Source organism: Phocoena sinus, chromosome 2, assembly GCF_008692025.1.
Source record: "Phocoena sinus isolate mPhoSin1 chromosome 2, mPhoSin1.pri, whole genome shotgun sequence".
NCBI classification, from domain to species: Eukaryota; Metazoa; Chordata; class Mammalia; order Artiodactyla; family Phocoenidae; genus Phocoena; species Phocoena sinus.
This window is the reverse complement of record NC_045764.1, coordinates 19,482,958-19,503,043: the sequence shown is the minus strand read 5'-3', so window position 1 is coordinate 19,503,043 and position 20,086 is coordinate 19,482,958. Positions and strand designations below refer to the sequence as shown.

The following is a 20,086-nucleotide window of genomic DNA, read 5'->3' as shown; positions in this document are numbered from 1 at the left end:
CAGCCTGTAGCTGGTGGCAGTCACAGCAGTGGGTCTTGACTGTGAGATTCTGTCTCTGCCATTGCTTACATGCAAGGAAGGCCTGAGCCCTTCCCTTAAACTCTTGGGTTCTCAGTTTCTCGTACGTAAAATAAGCGTGATGACCTATGAGTCATCAAATCGGGCCCTGCCGCTTACCCCTTACACAATCAATACTCACAAATGTTGACAGAAAGGAAGGTTGCCTTTAATCTGAATGCCGGCAATCTGGGGAGATGGTAGACTCAGCGTCCCCCCAAAACTACCTCCCAAGATTCTGCTCCACCATGAAAGCTTTTAAAGGGAAACAGGGAAGCAATCTCAGTGAATCTTTGAGGTAGGGGGTCAGAGTTGTCGCCATCCCCACTGTGTGCAGGCTGGGTGCAGGCTGGTCGAGGCCTCGTGATCTTTCTTTAGACCCCACCTTGTTCACACAGTTTGCAAGATTACTGAAGGGAAGCTAAGGAAGAGATCTGGTCATGTGTCAGTTACTTACTTTTCATTCCTACTTCTCTGGTCTATGAAAGAACCACGAAGTTAGGCAAAGTATTGTGTGATCAAAAGATATGAAAGGTGTGCTCGGGCTGGAGATGAGTAGAGCATGGGGTGCCTGGTTTAAGGTTAGTGACAAGGCAAAGGGCACCTTCTGCAAAGAGCTCTCTCCCACAGAGTTTTTTCCTGCCAAGAGCTGCTTACGCATTGACCTCCATGATTTTTTTCTGGTTCTGCTGTTCTGTATTTCTACAGATGTGTGACTTAGTCGCCTTTAAGTGTATAAATATTCGTGTGTCAAGGATATTGACTGTCGTTTTTTTCCCATCTTCACTCAGAACAGACAAGAAAAAATTCAGTTAAGTTGACATCATCCATCTCTGTCCTCCTGAGCAGGCTAAGTCACGCAGTTCCTTTTATCTTTCCTCATAGATCCTCTGTTCCTGCTGCTTTAATCTTCACTCTTCTGTGTGGTCATTTTCTCCCAAAGAGCTCGGTTTTTATTTGTTGTTCACTTAAATACCATATTTTAGTACACGGCTCTGAGCATTACATCATTGTTCTCACCCTCTCAGACTGTTAGCGTTGAAACAGGATTTTATGTAACTGATAAATTGTCACACAGGGCACAGATGAGTAGGCGGAGGACCCACATCAGAACTTTCTCGTTCCTTCTCTCTCAGCAGCGACTCAGTGACAACCAGCAGCGACCGTTTCATCACACTGGGCGCTTGCAGCCAGCCCCCATTTGTCAGAGAGAACAGCGCCTCCCCACGTGGGGAGACTTGTAGGGCCTGGTATTAGCCTTGACATAGTGAATATGGACGAGGGCAGAAGCTCATGATCAGAACGTGTGCCAAGAAAACCCAGCCCTGCCCTGGAAAAGCCCCCAACCCACTAAATCCCTCTTAAAACTATTTGTAAAGCACTCTCCAACCTTCTGGAACTCCTGACGGCTCCTCTCTCAGTACTTGAATCCTGGGATGGAGTTTCATGGTTTCTAAACTGGTACCATTTTGCGGTGGTGGAGAGGAAAGAAGCACTGCAGCATTTTGTAACTTACTCTTTTTTTTTTTTCTTTTAATGTTTATAAACCAAAACACTGGAATGACCGTAACAGTATTCTTCATGTTGAAGTGTAGCTCATCAGATTTCAGAAGTGAGGAGGGCTTCAGTGCAAAGTTAACCATCCGGTTGCGGTTCACAAACCCGTTAGGGCGGAGGTGGAATCCTGGGACAACCTGCAAGGAACGCATTACGGGGTTATCCGTTGCCACATTGCTCTAAAATGCCTTACTCAGAACATTTTTCTTCCTCTGTAGCACTGAGTTCCAGGTCTCTCCCACATTTGAAAACACCAGATACCAGCTGCCCTCCCGTTTTCTACTCCCTTCCCGTTCCTTAGTCTCTCCCCACCACCCATCAGCCACATTTTGGCTTCGGCGGCATTTGAATCATAACCCAGCTCCGATCAGACTGGTAATGAGAAACCAGGATGGTGCTTTAATGGGGACTTTTCATGCCTGTGGTAAAATTCAAGAAGCTACTAGGAAAATCCAAGTGAGCTGCTCATCTGCGATGCATTTTTAGTAAATTACAGCTCTAGGGGAGGGTGAGAAAGAGCTAAGGAACCTATAACGCCCGGAAAGAGAACAGAGCTGTCCCAGGAAACTTCTGCTCCTCTCGTGCAGCTCCGGGCTGAAGACAGACCACCGGCGAGGAATGATTCTGTATCTCGGCTGTGTTTTTATTTGCCAACAATCCAGGCTGCAATCCTCTAAACCTAGGTGAAGCAACACCTGCTATTAAGATGCTCACAGTAAAGCCCCTCAGCGCATTTTTTTTTTTTTTTCTTTTTCAATAGCTCTCCTGCTGAAAGTTCTACTGGCGGGAAGCAGACCTGAGTTAACCCGTTCAGTACCACCTCCTCGTTGTGGTGCAGCTCTTACTGAGACTGGATGCTCCTCTGAGCTGTATGCCTGAATCTTACTTTCCTTGATCTTAGAATTTTATTTACCGTCTCTGAACAGTCCACTGCTGGGTAGAAAGGTCCTCTTTCTCTCCCACTGTTTTGTTTTTTTTACAATGTTGTGTTACTTTCAGGCGTACAGCAAAGTGATTCCGTCCTACATATCTATATCTATATAGACATATATGTGTATATCTATTCTTCTACAGACTCTGTTCCCTTGTAGATTATTACAAGATATGGAGTAGAGTTCCCTGTGCCATACGGTAGGTCCTGGTTGGTTATCTATTATACGTAGTGGTATGCATCTCCCACTGTTTCAGTGACATCCTTTTCACCACAATGATGACACGCAGTGTCACTAACTCTTTGGAACTGTATTACAGTTTGGTTTAAGACTATCCCCTTATCCTCCAGCAGAGGAGCTCTGTCCCTTCTCACTACCTGTGGAAATCCCTTAGGGACAGGAAAACTTGGATCGAGTGTCTTTGGACACACATCCCTAACGGTACGGTTGGCCGTCTGGATCCACGGGTTCCACATCCTCGGATTCAACCAACTGCAGATCAAAAATATTTTTGAAAAATTGCCAGAAAGCTCCAAGAAACAAAACTTGAATTTGCTGCTTACCGGCAACGGCTTACCCAGCGTTAACACCGTGTTAAGTGTTACGGGTCATCTAGAGGTAAAGTGTGCAGGAGGATGTTGTAGGTAATATGCAAATACTATGCCATTTCTTTATGTATGGGACTCCAGCATCCATCGATCTTGGTGTCCACAGAGGGTCCTGGACCCCCATCCCCACAGATGCTGAGGGACAACTGTGTGCCTTAGAATGAGGGGACACCTGCAGCCCTACGGGTGAGCACAGATTCTTTTCCATGAAGGCCTAACACTGGGACAGACTGGCAGGTGCCCTTCAAGACAGGAAGCTGAGACACAGAAAGATGATGAATTCGAGGGACACTGGTGCAGAGCCCAGCCTCTCATTCTGTCCTCTGAGTCAGTGCTGGGTCAGAGGTGACAGATGCTAGCACCAGCCTACAGGTGCACAATCTGCTTTTAAAACCCGCGTGGAAGTTCGGTGCTCTCCCATGAGACCACCTACTCCTCTCTTAGGCTCCTTCCTGTAAAGATGCTATCACGTTGCCGGCCTGCCCAGCAGAATGGAACTTGAATCCAGGCCTCCTGACCCCTAGGCCTCCTGACCTCCTTTCATGAGCGACTTGGGAAAAGCCATGATATCAAAAGAAGACTCCACTCCCTCTGACCATGACTGGCGTTCGTGTCTCAGAGCCTTTTCCTCCCCACCATGGCATGCATTAAGTTCAAGTCAGATGCCTTTCTCCGTGGCCTCCTCAGGGAGGCGAGGCCAGCCAGCAGGGTCAACAGATGAACCTGAGACTAAGCTGTAGGCTGGCAGGTTGCCCATCTGCCTGCGTGTCTGTCTGCTGACATCATAGGCTACATGGTAGGTTAGAAGTTTCAGGTTCATTTTCAAAGACAGAAGCTTGTTCAAAGACAGGTAGAGGTGCTGATCTGAGTGTTTTGTCAGCTTTGTTTCGCGGGTGGCACAGATAGCAGCAGTTGTACACACTCCAGAGAATTAGGGAATGCACCCCAGTGTTCATAGCAGCACTGTTTACGGCAGCCAAGACATGGAAGCAACCCTAAATGTCCATGGACATTGGATAAAGATGAATGGATAAAGAAGGTGTGACATACACACACACACATACACACACGCACGCACAATGGAATATTCCTCGGCCATGAAAAAGAATGAAATGATGCCATTTGCAGCAACATGAATGAACCTAGAGATGATCATGCTAGGTGAAGTAAGCCAGACAAAGATAAATACCATATTATGTCACTTCTATGTGGAATCTAAAATATGACACAAATGAACTTATTTATAAAACAGAAACAGACTCAGACATAGAAAACAAACTTATGGTTACCAAAGGGGGGTGGGGGGGAGGGATAAATTAGGAGTTTGGGATTAGCAGATACAAACTACTATATATAAAATAGATATACAACAAGGTCCTACTGTATAGCCCAGGAAACTATATTCAGTATCCTATAATAAACCATAATGGAGAAGAATATGAAAAAGAATATATATATTCTTTTTCATATTACTGAATCATTTTGCTGTACACCAGAAACTAACACAACACTGTGAATCAACTATACTTCATTTAAAAAGAGAAAGAATTAGGGAGAAAATAAGGATATGCCCATTTTTATAACCAGTCTTCCAGAATAATCTTTAAACACCCCTTTAAAAAAGAATTATAACTGGGGCCAATGAAAACAAGAACTGGTTAGAACTGGGCATTGCACCCTTGTAGCTACTTAAAGGATGGGGAGAGCTCAGGACAATGGGGTTGGGAATCTTGATGACACCTGGCCTGGAGGTAGGAGAGGGTGGGGCTGGGCAGGGAGAGGAAATGTGGAAGGAGCACAGCCTCTCCCCTCAATAAATGCACAGCCACGAAGGGGCCACGCACAGCCAGAGGTCCTCGGCCATCACATGGATCTCTAATATCGGGACAAATGGTCCTGATGCCCACAGCGCTGTCTGTCAACCATGATGAACAACCTGCTCCTGCTGCCGTGCCTAGGCTGGTGCCTGGACCAAGGGGGGATGATGATGTAAACGTGTTGGTGATGAAGTGACCACAAGGATCAAGAACTAGATGAACAAAGGGACCAACTGGCTCCTTCCAGCTCTAAGATTCAAGTTCTCCTGACCTGCCCTTCCATCGCGTGTGGCCCCAGCTCTGTCCTGACTTCTGAGGGTTTTCATCAAAAGGGTGGAAATCTTCATTTATGAATCATTTTATGTTACGCTAGGATCGAAGGAAAGTGCCAAAAGATATCAAGAATCCGTTCAGCCTTAATTCTAGAGAGTAATAAAACCTACATTCCTTTTGCTCCTATGATCTTTCCAACTTTTCCTCCTTACATAACAACTACTAATTATACCCATACATATGTGCTGCATATTTCCTTTAAGCCTCATAACAACCCTAAGAGTTGGGCTCTCTTAATGTTCCCATCTAACAAAATGGAGGCTGAGAAAGATTAAGGGACTTACCCAAGTCCACACATGTAGTAAGTGGTGGAGCCTAGGTTTCTTTCACTGAAAAGCCAATGTACCCGACTATTTAAAACTTCTTAAATCCAGACAACTAAAGTCATTTTAAGTAACAAGAACCTAAATCCCAGCAACCATTTCACATCCTTCAGACCTCTCCTACTCTTTCATCTTTACGCCTATTACTTTATTCTTGGAAAACAACATGAACAACATGCATATACTTTTGTTAACAGCACCGCTAGCCACAGCGATTTCTTTCCCCGGCTGTATCTTTCTCATTCTGTTTGCACCTTCCCCATCATTTGACTATTGGAGGTCATATTTCCTTTCCTTGGATATTTTTGAGTTTTATTTAGAGTAAGTTCAGTATTTTCAGGGTTGGATTTTGACTGAGTTAAACTTAAAAATCAACACCACCTCTCCCATCTTGCCATGATCTTGTCTGACTCTGATCATCGTCCTTAGGAGGGCGGCCGAGGCTGGCACTACGTCTGTGGCTTGTGTGTTGTCCTCAACGCCCTGGAGAACAGGTGTGCCATGAGGGCAGGGGCCAGGTGTGCTTTCGTCACCCATAAAGCCGGTGCCTGAAGTGGGATACAGCCCATTAAATGATTGAATAAGGAGAAACACCACCACCATGGTTCTGGACCACAAGTTCTCCTTTTCCAGCATTGAGGGCTGCTCCTGCCACGCAGGGCTGCCCCTCCTGCTTGTGTCCCCACCCTTATCCCAGTAGAAGGGGTCATATTTGAAGTACGAAGAGGAGTGGTCCTCAAACGTCCGTGGAGGGGAACAGATCACCTTGAACATGAACGTGGTAACACGATGAGATCACATTCTCCCCGCTCTCTGCAGAGACGGTTCTCAGCACATCCTTGGACGCAGGAAATGGGAAAATTCCTTTTCTGTTTTATGAGAGCCTGAGGATTGGTGACTGTGGCCCCCACCTTCACAAGCCACTGTCCTCGTTTCCAATTCCACTTGGTTAAGCCTTTTTTTCCTCTCTCTCTTTCAGTAAGGAAAATGGGCAACTTAGTTGTTTTAAAAACAACATGAAAAGTTTCTGAAGTCTCTGAAGTCCTTCCCTTTACCAGGAAACCTTGCTCTGAATCAATATAAAACAGCTCGGTTTATAGAAGACGTTTCCCACCAAGTGGAATTTTCCACAGTGCGTTGGTAGTGAGTCTCACAGCAGTAAATTCAATTATTTTAAATTTTGAACGTACTGTTTCACTAAAGAGCGTGGGTTAAGCCTGGGGCTCAGAGGAGGGAACATCTGTCCACAGATCTCTCCAGTAGCTCGTGGGATGCTCTGCTGAGGCTGTGTGGTTTATATGGAGATCACTTCTATTGACTGGTGTAAATTAAGCTGATGGGATACTGTTTCTATCGGCAGTAGCCTCAAAAAACCTGAATTGATAGTCCCCAAGATCTGACCAGGAAGGAGGTTCTGAGAGATCATTTAACAGACTATCTTTTCTGCCATTTAGCCCTAGAACTAATAATTCTGAAATCCCTTTGAGAAAAGCTTTTAAAAGGAGAGCAACGTGAATGACAGACACCCACAGAGAATTAGGGCTAATTCTGGTTCTTTTATCTCCCAAATTCATGTCAGAAACAGGGCACGTATTCAGCAATTTATCTTACTTGTACCTAATACAGGGACTTCCCAAATGACAGTTGCTTGCAATCCAAAATTTATTTGTGACCCTCTCATTTTTTTGTTCCTGTAGGTACTCACCAAAAATATTTGAGGCGGCTAAGTTTATTTGTAAATCAGTTGTCTGCCGTTTGGAAAACATTTTCTTATAGAAATAATGGCATGTGTGTTGAGTAGGTTGGGTTCAGTTGCATCACCATTTGGTGAACTACCAGAATGTACTAAGCCCTGAAAATACAGTCTAGAGATGTTCTCCAGCAGCATGAAGTCTGGACCTTGACAGTGTGATTCACACAGCAGTAAAGGGATGGATAAGGTATGGTAGGAGCCTACCAGAGGCTAGTGTGTTACAGATTTTTGATGAATAGACCTGGGAACCCAACTGTCATGGCCCAACACATGTCACCCAGGTGGAGCTGCCTCCACCCCACCCCTGTTCTCTCCACCTCTATTGTGGCTCTTAGCATTTGCCTTGAGGTGCTCCTATGTTGAATGCATACATATTTACAATTGTTATGTCTTCTTGGATTGATCCCTTGATCATTATATAGTGTCCTTCCTTGTCTCTTGTAACAGTGTTTATTTTAAAGTCTATTTTGCCTGATATGAGTATTGCTACCCCAGCTTTCTTTTGATTTCCATTTGCATGGAGTATCTTTTTCCATCCCTCACTTTCAATCTGTGTGTGTCCCTAGGTTTGAAGTGGGGCTCTTGTAGACAGCATATATATGGGTCTTGTTTTTGTATCCATTCAGCCAATCTGTGTCTTTTAGTTGGAGCATTTAATCCATTTATATTTAAGGTAATTGTCAATATGTATGTTTCTACTGCCATTTTCTTAATTGTTTCTGGTTTGTTTTTGTAGGTCTTTTTCTTCTCTTGTGTTTCCCGCCTAGAGAAATTCCTTTAGCATTTGTTGTAAAGCTGGTTTGGTGGTGCTGAATTCTCTTAGCCTTTGCTTGTCTGTAAAGCTTTCGACTTCTCTGTCGAAACTGAATGAAAGCCTTGCTGGGGAGAGTATTCTTGTTGTAGGTTTTTCCCTTTCATCACTTTAAGTATATCATGCCACTCCCTTCTGGCCTAAAAGGCTGACTTCAGCCAAGCCTAAGAGGCGGTTGGGAGGTTGGACCAGCCACCTATCTTGGATCTGTCCCTTCAGCACTTCTGGGTGGGTGGGTCTCTCTGCTGCCACTGATAGCCACTGACAGTCCCCAGGGCCCAGGCCTTGAAATGCACTGGAGGAACGTGTATGCCCACCCCACTGGAGTCTTTCCCTTCTGCTATGGCTGTGCCAGGGAACTGAGCCCTTTCCCGCTCTGCCTGGGGTTGATGGCATCACCGACAAGCCACGGTGCTTCTTAATGACTGCTTTCTCTGTCAATAGCTCCAATTAAGTTATTTCAATTCAAAGCCTCCCTCTGTTAGAAGGTGTGGGGTTGGCCAGAGTCACTGCCAACCTCCCACGACACATGAATTATGCTGGGTACAATTAGGAGAGAAAATTGTGACCGTGCTCTGGGCTTCCTCAGCCTGGGAGCTCATTTGTTGTCCCAAAGTTTGTAAGTTGGATGCTGTGACTTTTTAGAATTACAGCTGAATTCTTGCCAGTGGTATAAGATTGATAACACAAGGGAGTTTGGCTGGTTCTCAAAGTGAAAATGGGTCTATGAAAAGATCAGAGAGAAGGGGATTCTCCCAGCACTCCAGCTGAAAGGGATCAAGGGAATGGAAGGAGGACCAAAACCAGATAAGTACAACAGTTGGCAAAACAATAGTGCCAACTGCAGGACGCAGACGGACAGTGGGAGAGAAAATATCCCACCTGACCTCAGGGGTTCATGATTTGTTCACCATATCAAATTGTCAGGAGGGTTTTGAATATTGTCTGAGAATTTATGTTTTTCAAGAATTACTATGAGATGACAAGTTAGCTATTTAAAGCTAGGTGGGCTTGTTCAAACAATGTCCCAAAGAACATTTGTTTCCAGGAATCATATCACAACGGAAAATAGAATTTAAGCCATTCACGTGTGTGCCATCATACAATTTTAAAAATATTTTAAGTTGGTGAGAATTTTATTTCCAAATCAGTTTGCTTTGTCTTTTTTTATCATGACGTTACACTTCTGGCTTCACTCTCTGGATTGGGTTCAAGTGCAGTTAAGGACCTCACCAGAGGGCAAATGGTTCACCTGCCACCGACTGGTTAAAAATGTTTATATTTCATTGCAGTTGCTGTGACCCAGATAAGACACAACACCAAAGAGGACAAGACATGTTTGGCACAAGCACATAGAGTTCCACCACCAATGTAGATACCCTGGTATTTGTTAATCATTTAGAACTTTTCCCTAACGTCCAGACTGTTGATCTAAATCAGAAGTCTTTTTATACAAAAGCATATACTTGGTGTTATAAAGTTACTAGTTAAACAAAAATCTCGTATTTTAAAAAATTTGTGTCATCTGTGATTTCAAGAATCTAAACGTCCCAAGTAACGTCCAAGCTCCGACTTGCATAAAAATCAGCCGCTTGCTTTTCAAGTCTGCAGCGCACTGCCCGATTCTCCAGAACCCTGGAGCCTTTGCCAGACTGCAGGCAAAGCGCCTGATGTGCAGGTGCCGCCAGGTGTGTGGATTTCAGGAGGGGAACCGTGTTCTTTATTTCTTTGTTTGCTGAACAATGGATGGTGGCCAGTACTTGCTGTTTTCTTTTTTTTTTTTTTTGCACGGTACGCAGGCCTCTTACTGTCGTGGCCTCTCCCGTTGCGGAGCACAGGCTCTGGATGCGCAGGCTCAGCAGCCATGGCTCACGGGCCCAGCCGCTACGCGGCATGTGGGATCTTCCCGGACCAGGGCTCGAACCCACGTCCCCTGCATCGGCAGGCGGACTCCCAAGCACTGCGCCACCAGGGAAGCCCGCTTGCTGTTTTCTAACAGATGATGACGAGGAGGAGGACTTGTTCTTTTAAGAATCCTTCCTGCCCCATCCACAGAGGTGGTCAGGAGAACACAGAGGGTTAGCTCTTCCTAGGAGTCAACCCTGCTTTCTAGGGGCCAGGTCTTATACCCTCGTCAGTTGACATCTGGTTTCGTGGAGCATTTGGGCCAGGCTGTCTCACCAGCTCCCTGAAGAGCCCTGCAGACCTCGTGACATGGAAGCCAGGGCCTCTGCCCACCTGCTTGATGCGGCGCTCCTGATGCCTGCTGTCAGCTGTGCCGGGAGGAGGGGCCGGGTCAGATGTAGCTCTGTGAGCCTTTTCTGCCTCTCTTGAACTTTCCATCAGGCTACGAGGATGGCCCTGAAGGCTCAGAAATATGTTCCTTGCAGAACCAGTCCCCTCCCGCCACCTGTGCTCGTGTGGCTGTCAGACCAAAACATCAGCTCTGAGAGCACCTTCCTCCTAAATCAGCAGGACGTTGGCTGTGGGAAATGGCTCCCTTTTGTCAGTTGCCATAATAGAAGCATCTGAGAAAGAGGCTCTTAGCAGTTCTGGGGAAGAGGAAGGATGGATTCAGTCAGCTCCCCATTATCTAAGGGCCACTTCTCCAGTTTGTGAGTTCCCCAGCTTTGTAGCGCTCTCTGCTTCTGCTACTGCATTGAGGGTAAACACAGCAAAGCCGTACAAACGTATTTATTTAGCTCTTATTAAATTAAAAAAAAAGTCTCATCAAAAGTTTGGAGGAATTGAGGCTGAAACCTAAAAATTAGATTTGGGGATTATCTGTGGGTTGTATTTCTTACCATCATAACCAGAAACATCCAGCAAGAGTTTGTGTCCTTCTCTCTTCTTGCTCAGGAAGGTGCTTATCTGCAACAGGATGAGAGGGTTTCCCTGTTCATTTTTCTACAAAAGGACTTTGCTTAGAGACTGAAGAAAGACTCACCTTAACAGTCAGTAGATTCCAGTGGAAAGAGCTGGGACAAGGGTGAGATTGAATTGTGTTCAGATCCCAACTGGTCTATATCTCCTATGTGGCGTCAGAAAAGGAACATCTCTGAGGCTCATTTTCTTTATGGATCAGGAGCAGATAATGGCTAATTGGCAGAGTGGTTGAAGGGATTACAGTAGAGAATGTTTATGAATGACGAGGATGGGACCCAGATCACACGGGCACTTAATTCGGGTTAGACTGAGTTGGTGTAGAGGCCTCTTGGCAGCTGGATCCTGGGGATAACTGGCTTGATCTCTGAGTCCCCGTGCACCCTCACCTGTAACTTGGGAAGAAGGATAATAATAACTAAGCTCTTCCCCACCAAGAAAGGTTGTGGTGAGTTAATGCATCCCCAACGCATAGAACACACAGCTTAGCCTGACAAGTGCCTTGTAAGCTAGAGCTCTTTTTACTTCCTCTACCTTCTTAAACTTTCTGCAAAGTTTATCCTAGACACTTCAATCAGATGTATTTGCATAAAAAAGAGGTTTTACTTGTGAAGAGGGTTTACTTCCTTTCCTGTGTTTGTTTACTCTTTGCACAAATATGTATGGCAGACCCTGCTGAGTGCCAGACACTGGGTGGGTATCCAACACTGGGCAGTAGCCACAGCCAGGAACAGGAAGTATGGGAATAGTACAAAATAAGCCAAGGCCCTGGACTGGTGATGCTTGATGAAGAGTGGGTTAGAACCAAGGAAGTGAGATTCAATAGCATTTTTCCTGTTTCACAGATGAGAAAACAGAATGGCAGTATAGTGACAGATAACCCGCCCAGAACCTTAGAGAAGGAATCAGGAGCAGGCCTGAGGCAGGACATGGAGAGAAGGTTTTAGGTCTGAACTTGACTGTAAGCCCCATGAAGGCAGGGGGAAGGGGCTTCACCTGCCTGTCCCCACAGCACCTAGAAAGACCCTACACAGGGGCCAGAAATGCTTCCTTGAACTGATTTGAGGTGAATCACACCCCAGGCCCCAGACTGAGTATTCTCTCCTCTCTGTCAGTCTGGTCTGAGCTACAGTGCTTAGCCCAGCACTGACATAAAATACCTCCTATCAAGTATGTATTGATTGATTGATAGCCTCCAGTTGTACACACACACAAATGCTCCCCTTTTGTCTAGTTACAAAAGCCAACAAATATATCAGATTGTGTCTGCCTACTCAGTTTCTAGAATCACAGAAAGTTCAGCCCAAGTAGCAGACAAAAAGAGCAAAAAGCAAAACACACCTAAAACCCGCCTTGTGTCTTAATCATTTAAATTGTCAGGCTTGTGTCTCTCCTTTGTTGTTTCACAGCTCCCGAGGTCCTCGCACAGAAACCCTACAGCAAAGCTGTCGACTGCTGGTCCATTGGGGTGATTGCCTATATCTTGTAAGTATGGCTTGCCACCTCGGCTTCTTTTTTCCTTTTTTAAAAAAAAAACTGTGACAAAATATACATTTAATTTTGTACACCATTTTAACCTTTTTTTTTTTTTTTTTTTTTTGGCCGCGTTGGGTCTTCATTGCTGCGCACGGGCTTTCTCTAGTTGCAGCGAGCAGGGGCTACTCTTCTTTGTGATGCGCAGGCTTCTCGTTGCGGTGGCTTCTCTTGTTGCAGAACACGGGCTCTAGAGCACAGGCCCGGTAGTTGTGGTACACGAGCTTAGTTGCTCCGCGGCATGTGGGATCTTCCCGGACCAGGGATCGAACCCGAGTCCCCTGCATTGGCAGGCGGGTTCTTAACCACTGCGCCACCAGGGAAGTTCCTTAACCATTTTTAAGAGTACAATTCAGTGGCATCAAGCACATTCATAGTATGGCACAACGATTACCACCATCCGTCTCCAGAACCTTTTCATCTTCCCAAACTGAAACCCACTAAATACTAACTCCCATTCGTTTCCCCCGAGCCCCTGGCAACCACCATTCTGCTTTCTGTCTCTATGAATTTGCCTTCTCTAGGTATCTCATGGAAGTGGAATCATAAGATATTTGTCCTTTTTTGTCTGTTTTCTTTTTCCACTTAGCATAATGTCCTCGGGGTTCATCTCTGTTGTAGTTAGTATGTGTCAGAATTTCATTCTTTCTTGAGGCTGAATTATTCCATTGTGTGTATATACTACATTTTGTTCATCCATCCATCAATGGACACTTGGGTTGTTTCCACCTTTTGGCTATTGTGAATAAGGCTGTTATGAACACAGGTGTGCAAATATCTGTTCGAGTCCTGCTTTCAATGCTTTGGGGTGTATACTCAGAAGTGGAATTGCTGGATCATATGGTAATTCTATGTTTAACTACTTGAGGAGCTGCCATAATGTTTTCCAAAGCAACACCACCATTTTACATTCCCAACAGTGATGCACAAGGGTCTAATTTCTCTACATCTTTGCGAACACTTATTTTCCATTTTTTCGTAATAGCTGCCCTAAGAGGTGTGAAGTGGTGACTTGTTGTGGGTTCGATTTGCATTTCTCTTATGGCTGGTGATGTGCTGAGCATCTTTTCGTGCACCACCTTGGCTTCGCTGGGGATACAAACCACTATGAAAATATTAGAGCATGTCCAACAGAAGTCACAGTAAGAAAAATGTGATAAAAAACCAAAATTTAGCCTTTGAATTCCTCATTTCTTCTCAGGTGCCTTATCTCCATGACCCAGGAAATGCCATGGTCATAGGCTTGTTGCAGTTATTTTAGGATGATCAATTTTGGTTTTTATGTTTTGATTTGCTAAAGTCCACTGTAAAGTTACTTTTTAAGCTACAATTTCTTTTTGTAGTCATATTTTCAAACACTTACTATGGAGCATACTTTCAGGATAGGTTTAGGCCAATGAGTTTCTGAAATTGATCGGAAATGAATTTCTCCTCGTTAGCATCCCCAAGGAAGGGAATGTTTTCTCGCCGGCAGAGCCCACTGCACACAACAAAAGGCTATGAGGGAACTCTCCTCAACATAATAAAGGCCATATATGACAAACCCACAGCCAACATCGTCCTCAATGGTGAAAATCTGAAAGCATTTCCACTAAGATCAGGAACAAGACAAGGTTGCCCACTCTCACCACTCTTATTCAACATAGTTTTGGAAGTTTTAGCCACAGCAATCAGAGAAGAAAAGGAAATAAAAGGAATCCAAATCAGAAAAGAAGAAGTAAAGCTGTCACTGTTTGCAGATGACATGATACTATACATAGAGAATCCTAAAGATGCTACCAGAAAACTACTAGAGCTAATCAATGAATTTGGTAAAGTAGCAGGATACAAAATTAATGCACAGAAATCTCTGGCATTCCTATACACTAATGATGAAAATCTGAAAGTGAAATAAAGAAAACACTCCCATTTACCATTGCAACAAAAAGAATAAAATATCTAGGAATAAACCTACCTAAGGAGACAAAAGACCTGTATGCAGAAAATTATAAGACACTGATGAAAGAAATTAAAGGTGATACAAATAGATGGAGAGATATACCATGTTCTTGGATTGGAAGAATCAACATTGTGAAAATGACTTTACCACCCAAAGCAATCTACAGGTTCAATGCAATCCCTGTCAAACTACCACTGGCATTTTTCACAGAACTAGGACAAAAAATTTCACAATTTGTATGGAAACACAAAAGACCCCGAATAGCCGAAGCAATCTTGAGAACGAAAAATGGAGCTGGAGGAATCAGGCTCCCTGACTTCAGACTATACTACAAAGCTACAGTAATCAAGACAGTATGGTACTGGCACAAAAACAGAAAGATAGATCAATGGAACAGGATAGAAAGCCCAGAGATAAACCCACGCACATATGGTCACCTTATCTTTGATAAAGGAGGCAGGAATGTACAGTGGAGAAAGGACAGCCTCTTCAATAAGTGGTGCTGGGAAAACTGGACAGGTACATGTAAAAGTATGAGATTAGATCACTCCCTAACACCATACACAAAAATAAGCTCAAAATGGATTAAAGACCTAAATGTAAGGCCAGAAACTATCAAACCCTTAGAGGAAAACATAGGCAGAACACTCTATGACATAAATCACAGCAAGATCCTTTTTGACCCACCTCCTAGAGAAATGGAAATAAAAACAAATGGGACCTAACGAAATTTCAAAGCTTTTGCACAGCAAAGGAAACCATAAATAAGACCAAAAGACAACCCTCAGAATGGGAGAAAATATTTGCAAATGAAGCAACTGACAAAGGATTAATCTCCAAAATTTACAAGCAGCTCATGCAGCTCAATAACAAAAAAACAAACAACCCAATCCAAAAATGGGCAGAGGACCTAAATAGACATTTCTCCAAAGAAGATATACAGACTGCCAACAAACACATGAAAGAATGCTCAACATCATTAATCATTAGAGAAATGCAAATCAAAACTACAATGAGATACCATCTCACACCAGTCAGAATGGCCATCATCAAAACATCTAGAAACAATAAATGCTGGAGACGGTGTGGAGAAAAGGGAGCACTCTTGCACTGCCAGTGGGAGTGTGAATTGGTACAGCCACTATGGAGAACAGTATGGAAGTTCCTTAAAAAACTACAAATAGAACTACCATATGACCCAGCAATCCCACTACTGGGTATATACCCTGAGAAAACCATAATTCAAAAAGAGTCATGTACCAAAATGTTCATTGCAGCTCTATTTACAATAGCCCAGAGATGGAAACAACCTAAGTGTCCATCATCGGATGAATGGATAAAGAAGATGTGGCACATATATACAGTGGAATTTTTCTCAGCCATAAAAAGAAACGAAATTGAGCTATTTGTATGAGGTGGATAGACCTGGAGTCTGTCATACAGAGTGAAGTAAGTCAGAAAGAGAAAGACAAATACCGTATGCTAACACATATATATGAATTTAAGAAAAAAAAGTGTCATGAAGAACCTAGGGGTAAGACAGGAATAAAGACACAGACCTACTAGAGAATGGACTTGAGTATATGGGGAGGGGGAAGAGTAAGCTGTGACAAAGCGAGAGAGAGGCATGGACATATATACACTACCAAACGTAAGGTAGATAGCTAGTGGGAAGCAGCCTCATAGCACAGGGAGATCAGCTCAGTGCTTTGTGACCGCCTGGAGGGGTGGGATAGGGAGAGTGGGAGGGAGGGAGACGCAAGAGGGAAGAGATATGGGAACATATGTATATGTATAACTGATTCACTTTTTTGTAAAGCAGAAACTAACGCACCATTGTAAAGCAGTTATACTCCAATAAAGATGTTAAAAAAAAAAAAAAGGCTATGAGGGATTCTGATGGGAGAAAGGTCTGACAGTGGCATCCTCAGGGAATGCTGGAAATGTCCCCCCTGTATTGGCTTTGTCTCATTATTTGAGAGGCAAATGGTCTTTCTACAGCATACATTCAACTGGGCAGCTTTTATAGTTGAGTGAGGATTTAGCTGACAGCCCCTGTAGATTCTTGTCATTTTCACAGGAGAATTTATCCATTATAATATATTTGGCCTGTAGGGCTCCCACTTATGGAATTAGGTAAAAGCCAGGTTCATCTGAGCTGCAAAACTAACACACTGCACCTAGAGAATGCTTTCAGTTCCAAGTCACGTTGGCCATCTTCTGCAGTGGTTTCATCCTTTTTTGGTGGGGAGGTGGGTTATGGACCCTTTTGAGAATCTAATGAAAGCTGTGGACCCTCTTCCCTAATAAATTCACACTCACACAATTTTGCATACCATACTGGAGGGTCCTGGGTGAGCAGATACTGGCCATGGGCCCTGTGTTATTTACCTGGCTCCCTAAACCCTCGACTAAAATTCTTATCCTCACCCAACTTGACTGTGAAAGACTTAGAGAAATGAATGATAAGCCAGTCCCCTTCTAGCAAAGCACCAAAGCGGGTGTTATCTACAGAAATCTTCCATGGGGCTAAGCAAAACAAAATAGCCCTTATCTGGCCTTCTGCTTATTTGTTCCATTACGTCTGTCCTGAATCTTGAACCACTGCTCTGATCTGCACTAATGTCTATAGATTCCCTTGGTATTCTATAATTGTGTATATAATTATCTCCTTGAAGTCTTGGCATCGGGGTATGATATATCAGTACACCTATGAGGAGGTATGTACTGCATTATTGGGATAAGCAGTTTAAAACCAAGCAGTGGTGCCTTAGTCAGCTCCTGCTGCTCTAACAAAATACCACAGACTGGGTGGCTTAACTAACTGACATTTATTTCTCACAGTTCTGGAGGCTAGAAGTCCAAAGTCAGGGTGCCAGCTGGTTTGGTTCTTGGTGAGAACCCTCTTCCTGGCTTGCAGATGGCCACCTTCTTGCTGTGTCCTCACATGGGAGGGAGGGAGGGAGGGAGGGAGGGAGAAAGAGAGAGAGAGAGAGAGAGAGAGAGAGAGAGAGAGAGAGAGAGAAAGCTCTCTGGTATCTCTTCTTATAAGGGCACTAATTCCATCATGGGGGCCCCACCCCCATGACCTCATCTAAACCTAATTACCTCTCAAAGGAGCATTTCCAAACACCATCATGTTGCGGGGGTAGGGTTTCAGCATATGAATTTGGATTACAAAAGTCAGTCCATAGTAAATGGTTTGGTTGACCGAAGCTTAGTGAAAGTATGACAGCAAATTCCCCTTAAAACATGGATGCTTCAGGTTGGGCATGGCACCCACTTTATAATAACAATGATATCAAACGTTCGTATGACAGTGCAGTGCACCCTTGAATGAAATCACAGTGCTGCTAGTGAGGAAGAAGGCAGGAATTGGATTTGCAGGAGGTAACGAGCCATGTCCGCCACGGCCCATGGGTAGGAAAATGTCAGAAGACCAACGTGGTTGGAGTACCAAGACAGGAGGATATCAGCAAGAGCCAGAGGAAGGAGAGACCTGAAAGAAAGCTTAGGTTTTAACCCAAGTGTAGTGGGAAGCCAAAGAAGGGTTGACCAGAGGTGTGATGTGATCTTATTTTCACTCGAGTGTTATTCTGGCTACTCTGTGAACAAGGGATTGGACAGAGCAGAAGTGGAGTGTGGAGACTGGTTCAGAGGCTTAGGTCAGATGAGTGGTAATGGTTGCTTCTACCGGTGGGGCAGGGATGGAGTCGGAGTGGTAGATATACTTCGGATTTGAAGAATGAAGGAGAGGGATGTTTCAAGGATAAGCCCAAGTTTGGGGCAGATGGCTAGGAGAGTGATATAGGAGCAAGTTTGGGGCAGATGGCTAGGAGAGTGGTGTAGGAGCAAGTTGGGGGGTAGGTGAGATCAAGAATTTCATTTTGGGCATGTTGAACTTGAGACGCCTTTGGGATACCCACTGACTAGTGTAAGCACGTGTGGAGGTATAAATCTGGGTATGATCTGAGCAGTAGGACATCCAAATCCTTATCATTGCAGTGTACAATACAATATTTGGTTGGGGTCATGTAGAGCATCGAGCAAAGAAATACTGTATTTCTTTGTTTCTATTTTAAGTACAAACTTGATAACCATAAACTTGACGGTTACCTGGTCACCAGTAGCTTTACCCCAGGGATTAGTCTCAGGTTGATGTCATGATTGTGTCAGATTTCAAAATGGCAGCCTGGGTTTTTGTCTTCCTTGGTGCCTTCCAGAGCCCTGAGAGTCTCAAGCAGGGAATGAATGGACTTTGGACATCTCATTTGTACCTTCCAAGATGTTCAGATCCTTATGAGTGAAAGGCCAAATCCTAGATATAAATTGCTACATAATAGGTGTATGCCTGGAGAACCACTGGTCTCAAATTCATCATTATCATTGGACTTCCCGGGCGGTCCAGTGGTTAAGACCCCACGCTTCCACTGCAGGGGGCACAGGTTCGATCCCTGGTTGGGGAAGTTCCACATGCTGCACGGTGCAACCAAAAAGAAAAAAGAAAAATCATCCATTATCAGTGTCACCAACGGGCATTTCTTGAGTCCATTCTCTATTCCAGGTACTGCAGTAGGTGCTAAAGGTAATCAAGATGACAAAGACATGATGCCTCTCATCAGAGCACTAACGATGTATACGGCGGGACAAGTAGTTTCCTAAGTAGACTGAGTGACAGCAAGGCTTGTGTACAGCTCTAGGAGTTTCTAGGATGAAGCCACCATTGAGGAGGATGGGAGTATTCAGGAAGGGGGCACCGCTATTCCAATGATGTCTAGAAGGTTGGAAAAGTCTAACATAAGCAGAGAAGCTAGAGGTTAGCATCCCAACCAGGGGAGGGATGCAGGCACAGGAACAGGGGTGCCTGAGGCATGTTTGAGGACTGATGAAAATATTCTGTGAAAGGCTCTAGCCGGGTTGGTGTTCCCAGCACAAGGTTGGCCCCAGGTTGAACTAGTGTCGGAAGCTAGAACTCGTGGACCTCAGCCTCAGACTCTGGCTACTTCCCACGGATTCTCTGTGCCCGGTCTTCCCATCCCATCCTGGATCTGAAGACTGGTGAGGAAGGCTGCTGAGTGGGTCGTGACCAATAGGAAGCACACGGGGATCCGTGCAGAGCCCCTCATTCTTCACATCACCTGTAATGGGAAAGAGATTAGTCTCTGCCATTTGGGGGGTGCAGCGGTATTATTTTCCTTTGATGAACCTGTCACACTGAGATATCAGGTTGCAGCAATGGTGGCTGTGACAGACACCGCATTTTCTCCTCTCCGTGTGCCATGCAGACGTTCTTCATTTTGTCAGTGCAGGTCCTTGATGAATCGGTTCTCTTTGGATCTCCACACTCATTTCTGTTATCCATCATTTGGCAGGAGAGATATCTTTTCCTAACAAGGAGACTCATGTTTTTAAAACCCTTTTGATAGGTCCTTACCCTGCCCAGGAATCTTCCTTTGGGGATCAGGGCCTGCAAAACACATCTTTGCCTGAGTAGCCTAAGCTGCTGGGAAGGATTGAGGATGGAGCGGGCTGGACACCGT

The 20,086-nt window shown here is 44.6% G+C and overlaps 1 protein-coding gene across 1 annotated transcript in view; it reads left to right on the top strand.

The window, feature by feature from the left end:
• The window catches only part of CAMK1D (calcium/calmodulin dependent protein kinase ID), a 424,335-nt gene that overhangs the window by 374,765 nt on the left and 29,484 nt on the right, over positions 1-20,086 (top strand). The window contains exon 6 of the mRNA XM_032621492.1: positions 12,484-12,559. Within this exon, the coding sequence (XP_032477383.1) occupies positions 12,484-12,559 (76 nt within the window). The remainder of the gene's footprint in view (positions 1-12,483; positions 12,560-20,086) is intronic.